The following is a 9,346-nucleotide window of genomic DNA, read 5'->3' as shown; positions in this document are numbered from 1 at the left end:
TCAATGCACACTTTGACAAAATGTAGCAAACTGGAAACTCCCATCAATCACGGAAATTATTGGGCCCTAGAAGGACACTAGAGGACATATCAAAAAGGTCGGCCTTAAAAATCAAACTCCCCTTTCCCATCTAAAAGTAAAAGTATTTCAAATTTAAAATGTATTCCTGTGGGTCAACATCCTTTTGAAGCTTGCCATGGACTTATATCTAAGTCTCTACAAATTAAGAGAGTCAGTCCACCAAATTCATTGAACTTTGAAAAAAAGGAGAAAAAACTAATTATTGAACCTTGTAATAAATTGAGTTGGTGAGAAAATTTTGTAAAATAACATAGAAGATTTGAGTTTAGATTCATATTTCATATAATTAATATTCATTTTTATATAAATATTAAATTATATTTTATAACACATATATCAATATTTTAATATTGATGAGATAGAGTTTAATGATAAATTTATTTCTTCTTATACTAATAAAATAAATACTATTTTATTTAATTAAAAAAATTTAAAAAATCAATATTTAAAGTCATCAAATATGAGTTTTGTATATATACTAAATATTATTGATTAGTACATTTTAAACTAAGCAATATAATATAAATATAAAATATTAAAATAATAATTTTATATAGTTTATATATCTTTACATCAATGACATATTTTTGACATCATTTAAAACTAAATAAATAAAATAAAACATTTATAGTAATGTTTTCAATTAGGATTTTTTTGTTTTCTTATAATTGCAATAATAAATATAAAAGAAAATGTTATTTGTGTTATATATGTCAATGTGTTTTATCAAACACACTTAAGTGTGAATAGTATTAATCAAGATTATCTAGTAAAACTTCATAATAAATATTAGTTTATCGTATTGAATTAATCTCAAGTTAATTACAATTGTAAGATACTATCAATTTAAATTACATGACAAAAAAACTTGATGCATTACTATCTTGAAACAATCTCCATCTCATCTTACACCTGACAATAAAGAAATGTTGCTAGTCGTCAACGCTTGTGGACCAAGGATCTCACTAGTGGGAAAATTAGTCTCATCCAAGCTTGCAAAAGTACCCAAAATATGGGCTGAATTCTTGATTTATTAGTGAAGTGATGGTGTTGTGATTGTACTCCCTAGACTTCAAACCCACCATTAGACCAAAATATTTGGGTACAAGCTAATCTCCAACAAAAAAGTACCAAAGATAAAACAAAGTCAAAACTTTTTCTTTTTTTCCAGATTCATCAAAATGTAGTGATTTTTTTTTTTTTTTAATTGCTGTTTTGGACTAGAAACTATAAGAAATCAAACATTGAAATTTTAAAAAAAATCTATGATGTTTTCGATCTTTTGAAAATTGATAGTGTACATTTCTGTGGTAGTGGCGTCCATATATTTGTAGGTTTGTATTTCAACTTTATTAAATAAAATCTTCAAATTAACACAATTTTCAAATGTTTTGAAAAACTGATTATAAATTTCAGAATAAATTACTAATAAGTTATTAAAATGAATAAAATAACACAATTTATGAATATTAAAAACAGCAAAAAAATATATTATACAACTTCATAGGTTTTCTTACCGTTAGTAGAAAATAATGTAAAGACGAAGCCTTCCAATTCAAATATGGATCCTTCCTTGTCTTGAGGCAATGTGACTCAAAAATGTCTCCTTCAAAGTCCAAGTCTAGAAGACCTTTATATACTTGCAAAAGTTGTCAGGCTTTGCCAAAAGAAACGAAATACCGAGGCAGACTTTACATGAAGGATTTCGATATTTCACAGGACAATCATCGACTTTGTATCTTTTTTAAAAAGAACCGTCATTATTTTTAGGTCTCTGGTATAGCTCCCCAATGCATGGAATTTGTGTTGCCCCTCAACTTCAACGACTCTCTCAACTGTTTTCCTATTGACTTGAAGAAATCGTTGATTCTAAATGGCCTGAAGCTGCACAAAACAGGAAGACAAGAGGGGCTTTTACCATCTGATTTCCATGGCTAGGCCTGTAAGTATCTTCTTCTTTCTCATATTTCTTTTATTGGTCTTGGATAATTCTTGTTTGTCAATTCATTGTTTTCATTGCCAGATAAATTATGGGTTAGGTGAATGTGGGTATGCATTGTGGAAACAGAACTGAGTTGGGTTTGCACTTAATTCAATATCTATGAAGTGAATGTCATCTGTTGTCACTGAGTTTGTTCTACAGAGCTGTATATTTTCTGAAACTATCATAGTGGGCGAATGTAAGTTTGTATAGTTTTAGCAGATCTAATTTAAGCTCAGGATATTTTTTAGGAGCTAATCCTTGGCAATTGGTTGATGTTTCATGATATTTAAAATTTCTAATTTGTCAATCAGACATTTTTTCTCAATTTCTTTTAAGATGTGAACTTTAGTTTATCACGAAATGCATGTATTTGATTGGCTATTCAGGGCAATTAGCCGAGTTTTCATTTAGTTTAGAATTTCTGATGTGCCAAATAATATAAATTCTTTGTTTTTGTATAAAAGTATGAATTCACTGAATTTTACATTAATTAATATTAGAAAAACCTGTGTGCTGTCTCTGAACTAACCTTTAATACATTTTCTTTTTATTTTACTCGAGAATTCTCTGGAATCATATGGGCAGCATGTAAGTTAAGCCACGCGTCCCCTCTCTTATATGGCTATGTTTCTTACTGTTTGGACTAATTGGGTTTGCAACTGATTCATTACTGTCTTAAGTGGGTGTTCATTTTCTTACAATGGGCAGAGTGTGGTGGATTATGCGATTTGTTCTCGAAATCTGACATCCAAAATGATAGAATTCGACATTGGAGAGACCCTTATAGAGATGAAGTAGGATCACATGCCACTTTATTTTAGGTTGGATGTGGTCCCAAGTAATCCACATAATGAATGTGACCTCCATAGGTAAAAGGCTGCTGTTAACAATGGGAGAATACTCGTGCATCGGGAAAATAGGAATATATTTAGTGCTGCTCTCAAACGCAATTCTTTGGGATAAACAACAACAAAACTACTGAATGGGTCAATAACGATTTTGAACATGCGCACAACAGCTTGTTGATCCCTATCATACACAAAGCGCTGAAGGCATGTAGAAGATCTCATAGAAGAAAAAAGGCTGCAAATACTTTTCTGGCTAATCTGTGGTATGATGAAGAGTGCAAGGCAGTCAAAAGATCTATAAAAGGGAAAGATATGAGCATAGAAAACAAGAAGAAATATGCAAAGTTGGTTCAATTTGAAAAAAAAAGGAGTATGTAAATGCAAGAAGGGAGGAGTTAATATCTCTTAGCAAACACAATCCCAAAGACTTCTGGAAAGAATTGCAGCAAAGGAAAAAACAAACTGAAAATAGTATTAGCAATGCTCTATGGTTAGAATACGCAAAGTTAGTTTATGAGCAGATTGATGAGAAGAACTCTTCTTCCATTGTGACCACTTCTTTCAAGCTCTTCATGGTGGATGATATCAAACCAGGAATAAAGAAGTTAGCAAATGGTAAGGCAAATGTCATCGATAGGCTTCAAGCTGAATTTTTAAAGTGGGCAGCTAATCTCCTTGCTCCCCACATAAATGAGGTCTTTAATAAGGTCATTCAAGAGGGTTTTCGGGTTGGCTGGACTTCTAGTGTGGTTATCCCTTTATTTAAGAATGGGGATATTAATAACCCATCCAATTATCACACTATTATGGTTAACCCCTATTCGACAAATTTTTGGGAGCATGGTGGAATGTAGAATCAGCAATTGGGCAGGAGAAAAAGAGCAAGCGGGTGTCAGACCTAGACATTCTACTATTGATCATTGTGTGACTCTTAGGCATTTGATAGAGATAATATGGGACAACCATGGAGAAGAAGCTTATTGTTGTTTTGTGGACTTCTAGAAAGCATTTGATATGGTATCTAGAGATAAGCTATAGAGAAGAATGGATGAATTAGGCGTTATGGATGTGCTTATGGCAGCAGTGCATAGACTTTATGAGAGAGTTAGAGCCAAAATCAGAACTACAGAGGGAATTTCCGAGTGTTTTGGTAGTGATATTGGTGTGAAGCAAGGGTGCTCATTGTCCCTCGCTTTGTTTGTCTTATTTATTGATAAACTTGAATCATGGCTACACAAAATATGTGGTGAGGCATCTCCTATATGCCAATAATCTCATCTAAATATCAAAAACGGCTCAGGGATTAAGAGAACATCTAGAGGCTTTGGAACAATTTTGTTAGGAAGTGGGGATGCAAATGAACACTATCAAGACAAAAGTCATGATTTTCTCTTTGAAAATATAAGAGAAACATATGGACATTCTTTTTGAAGGCAGCTGGGCTAAAAATTGTGAAAGAATACAAATATTTGGGGATTGACTTCCATTATAGGTTTAGCTAGGAGACTTATAGAGAAGAAAGGGTATAGGGAGGGTGGAAGGCATCCTATCTGCTGCAAAATAGATGCGGAAAGATTGAACTTTGGGATCGGAAGACTAAGAAACCTCTCTTTAGTTTGCTGGTCATGCTGGTTGTTTTTTAAAGATCAAGGTTTGGGGGGGAAGCATGACAAAGTGTGGGTGGAGATAGTTAGAGAGAATCCAAAAACACCTGATCACTTGCACTATCAAACTCAAGGCTTTAGTGCTATATTAAATCCTATTAGTGGATGCCGGTATGTACCCGTTAGAGGGGCAACGATAACACGGTCAATAAGCTATTTAAAGAAATTTGAAAACATGGATAACCAACATTGATCCGAAATTGCAATGAAAGAGGGTTTGGCTTGCAAGGAGAAGACTTGGATGAAATAAAACATAAAGCGGTTGAGCACGTGGAGCATCAAGTTGCAAGGTTGTCCTTCTATTAATGGGGAAACAAATAAGTTTGTCACGGGAAATTTCAAACTGCCATGTGGTCTCATAACACGGGTCAGAAAAAGACACATTATATTAAAGTGTTCGATCCTTCTCGGGGACACGGAGATCAAGCTTACCTAGGGACAGCTATTAAAAGTAAGGCTAGGGTGTTAGTGGCTCAATTGAGGACTGGCTCACATCATCTCAGATGCGAGATGGGCAGATGGAAAAGGCCCAAAGAAGAGTAGGAGGAGAGAATTCACAGGTATGGGGACATCTTGGAGGCTGGCATAAACATGCATAATTTATTTGAGGATATGATGAGGTAGACTGCTAGTTTGATTGTCAAGATTCATAGCAGGAGCTTTAATCTGGAAAGGAATATGGAGTTAGTATAAGGCTGCAACTCATGGTTAGACTGATTTACAAATCTTCATTCATTCATTCATTCATTTTGTTTCTACTACAATCTTTATGATGCTGTATTTACTACCTCTATAGAATGTATTCCAGAGATAAACCAAATCCACGGGGGTTTTCTGGCTATCGCCAACCTCTCAAATTTTGTGGCCTAGGGATGTGTTGGAAATATTTCCCTGGTCGTTCCCACTAAACTGATTGTGTAACTCCTGGCGAAGTCATAGTTTAAAACAAAAGGCTTCTTCTGTAAATGAATGCATTCCCATATCCTAGCCTACTTCTATTGATGCACTCTGAAAAGAGAAAAGGCTCTGCTAGAATCACAAACTAAATTTGGAACCCCTTAAAAGGACGTGACTAGATGTATTGGTAAATATTAACACTCCTTTTCACAGCCAGAGAACACACCTTTCATAAGATTTGAATGCAAATAATATCGATTCTCCTGCTTACAAAGATACAATTTTAATTTTTAAATAGCCAAATATTATGAAATGGACTTGTAATCGACTTGGGCATACCATATAATGCACCATAATTTGACCATTTTATTAAAGAAAGGAACAGTGTAATGTTGATGCCTTCGTCAAAGCTATGTCGATACACTACCACCTTACTTAAACTGGTATTCCTTCCATATGTTAAAGCTATGGACTCTCCTGCATACAAAGATTTGATTTGATTTTGTTAAGAGCCAAACATTATGAAATGGATTTATAATCAACTTTGGGAATATAATAAAATACACAATAATTTGACAATTTTATTAAAGGATGGAACAATGCAATGTTGACCATCTTTGTTACATGTCCATACACCACCATCTGTCCTAAACTGTTATTCCTGACACTGCCGTAATACTACTATTAATTGATGTGAATACGATTTCATCATAGCTAAAAGTTCAAACCAGAAACTTCTACAACTCACAGATATGTGTTCCCCTCTATACTTTATGCCACATTTTTCAGTTTAAATGTAATACTGCAGTAAGTTTAATCTTAAACGATATTGAATTACCGAAGTACAGTAAAATCATGGTTGTCAGTTGTCTAAGCATTGAGAACCTTACTACAAACAAAATTTATATGTGCTCCAGAGAGAGAAAGGCGTTGCTACCAACTTAATAAAATGCTCAATGGAGAAACTTACCCTGAACTATGGAATATACTGGTTTTAAGATTTCCTACATTTTCTTATTTTTTAGTTTAGTATTTTGATCTCCTGTTGCATACACTCATTGCCAATCCCAAATGAAAATAATAAAATATCGTTAATTTGTATGTTAACTCATGTGAATTCCCATTCCAACTGTAATGGAATACTAAATAATTATATAATGAATAAGGTGAATTTCTTGGGATCAATTGAAATTTCAATTTTAGTATAAATTTTCTCTACGGCTCTCCATCCCTTGCTGTCCTGAAATGTGTCTCCATGTTTTCTGCCGTTATCTTAACCATAACCATGGACCATAGCTGTATTCATCATTAGCAGAGTGATGGTTCATATCCATTGCTCACATATTTCTGATTTGGGTCTGCATTTGCACTAAAACTACTACAATCATATTAATTTGATGGATTGATTGAAATTCAGAACCTTAATGGAAATGAAGATTTGAAGTGTTTCCATGATGGAACTTAAAAGTTAAAACACAATTTTTCTCATCTTTCATTGAAATCACACATACCATAAACTGTGTTTGTTTATATAACAATCATGGATGGAGTGAATAGGGTTGTGAATGTTTCAACCAAAGCAGTCCTAATTTGAGTTTGCACCTAACAATTCATTGGTTGCAATTTTTAAAAACTTATTAATGGTCACAATTTGTTTCAAAGTAGAATTTTAGAATCTTAATGGTATTGATGATTCAAAATCTCTCTATATGTCTCACAAAACTCACTTTTGTTCTGATTTGTATAAGTATTTGCACCAAAAGAATAGATGGAACAAATGGGAGTGTATAATATTTTTGAAGTGTGCCCTCTTTCTTTTTCTTTAAAATCACAAATTTCATTATTGGTTCACTAGCTTAAAAAAACTCCAAATTTTGATTTAATTGACTATTCTTGAGTTTTCTGACTGCAGATGCATAAAACCCATATTCCAGGCTTTGGCAATTGGGATGTTGCAAACAATAATGAAGTTATCACTGAATACTTTGACATTGCAAGAGCTGGTAAAGAAAAAAGGGAAGGCAATGGAAATGGGCATGCTCAATCTCATTTGGAAAGAGGGTCTGGCATTCCCAGAAGCTCAAATGTAGTGGATGGTAATGCTTACATTAGAAATGAAAGAAAAACAAGAGTTGTTCAGAGAGCTGCTAATAATACTGCAAGACAAACAAGGGCAATTCCAATCAAAGCACCAAAATCCTTTCCTGATGCACCAGGGCAGATGAGAGCAACTGACAGTGGAGAGGTTCTGATGCACCTATCTGCAGTACACGCTCCAACAGCTTCACAAAAATTAGTAACCCAACATAGAGCGCCTGCCGCAACTAGGCCATCCAAATCTGCCCCTTTGGGACCTAAAGAAAGTGAAGTATATCAGGTAAAATCAGGAATTAGGAAAGAAAATTATCAGAGAGGATTTAGGAGTAGAATGGAAATGGACCCGTCTACCTGGACCGAGAAAGAGCATGGAAGGAGCAGAACACCGAGTCCATCACACATTAGGCACATAAATGGCCACAGAGAATTTGTAGCGGGCAAACCACCCAGTCCATCATACATTAGGCCCAGCAATCCTCGGAGAGAATTTGGACTAGGCAAAACACCCAGTCCATTATTCATTTGGCCTGGCAATGAAAAACCATCATCAAACAAGGTATGTTTGTCACATGGTTTACACTTTATCGATTTATTGGAAAAATTGATGACCATTTAGGATTAAAATCCTTTTAACTGGAAATTTGGCAGAATCACAGAAAGAAAGCATTGCCTAAATTTGGTGATTGGGATTCGAATGACCCCACGTCTGGGATCACATTCACATCAATCTTTAATGAAGCAAGAAATGAAAAGAAAGAAGCAACATTTGCCAATAAGACTTCCTCACAAATGGATGCTGGTACTCCCAAAGATGAAGATTTATATAAGCAACCAAGCAATTCACACAAGAAACATGCAGTATGTTTCACATCTGTCCTCAAATCATGCATTTTTCTTTCATTGTTTAGGTCTTTCCTGTATCGGAACACACAGTTGCACTGCTGCTTGCGCATATTAGGAATTTGACCTCTGTAACCATGTACATATTTGTTCTGATTGAATTTTTAATATTTACAGTTTAAATTGTGTATTGCAGGTAAAATTGATTTCATTTATTTCAAAAATTTGCAGCGGTAAAATGATTTGCCAATGAGTTAGTGGCTATTCATGCTCATTTTTTACTTGAATTCATTATGCTTCCAAATGCAGACCCTTCAGGTTCAACTAACAATACAGGCTCTCTTTTAAATAGCTCTATAATTTGTACAATATACACGCTTTATTTTTGTATCAAAACTTTGCTATTACCAAAAGTTACTTTTTCTACTTGTAACCTATCTTGGATTAGCTCATAATTTTAGTGGTTGTTCAATGGCATGGCTATATCAAACCCATGTCAATATATGTATTATCTTGGAATAAAGTTTGATTGCACATCTCTTAATGCCATATGCAGTAACCATTGATTATGTTTTAGTCAGTAGTTAAGACGAATTTTCTGTATGCACCATTTACTTCTTATTTCTTGATATACTATGTAATGGTGAATTTTTTAAGTGGCATCAGTGCTGAAGTATTTTTTTTTCCTTTTTCATCACAGCTCCACTTTATATTGTTTCATAGAGGAGCGGATCCCCAGATAATTAATTTCTTTTTAAGTTCATTTCTAGTTACTTTTTGCTACATCCTATACATCTGTGATCAGATGACTGAATCAAAATAAATCATTTTCCTTACCTGCTGTTCTGGTCATATTGAACTGCTGCTTCTGTCCATGTCATCGGTCTTGGCCTTCCTTAGGTTTAATGTTATTTTTTGTCAAGTTGGATACTTAA

The 9,346-nt window shown here is 34.1% G+C and overlaps 1 protein-coding gene across 1 annotated transcript; it reads left to right on the top strand.

Annotated features, from left to right (window-relative positions):
- The first annotated feature begins 1,744 nt into the window (after positions 1-1,744).
- LOC149544883 (uncharacterized) lies at positions 1,745-8,987 on the top strand. The gene is made up of 4 exons (XM_089795439.1): positions 1,745-2,023; positions 7,387-8,127; positions 8,220-8,429; positions 8,608-8,987. Exons 1-4 carry the CDS (start codon positions 2,012-2,014, stop codon positions 8,662-8,664), a joined length of 1,020 nt encoding a protein of 339 aa, XP_089651565.1. The 5' UTR covers positions 1,745-2,011; the 3' UTR covers positions 8,665-8,987.
- The last annotated feature ends 359 nt before the right edge of the window (positions 8,988-9,346 follow it).

The sequence above is a fragment of the Cupressus sempervirens genome, chromosome 8 (genome assembly GCF_028749045.1).
Source record: "Cupressus sempervirens isolate cs-2001-9-10 chromosome 8, ASM2874904v1, whole genome shotgun sequence".
Classification (NCBI taxonomy): Eukaryota; Viridiplantae; Streptophyta; class Pinopsida; order Cupressales; family Cupressaceae; genus Cupressus; species Cupressus sempervirens.
Note: the sequence above shows the minus strand (reverse complement) of the source record. Positions and strands in the feature narration are given on the sequence as shown.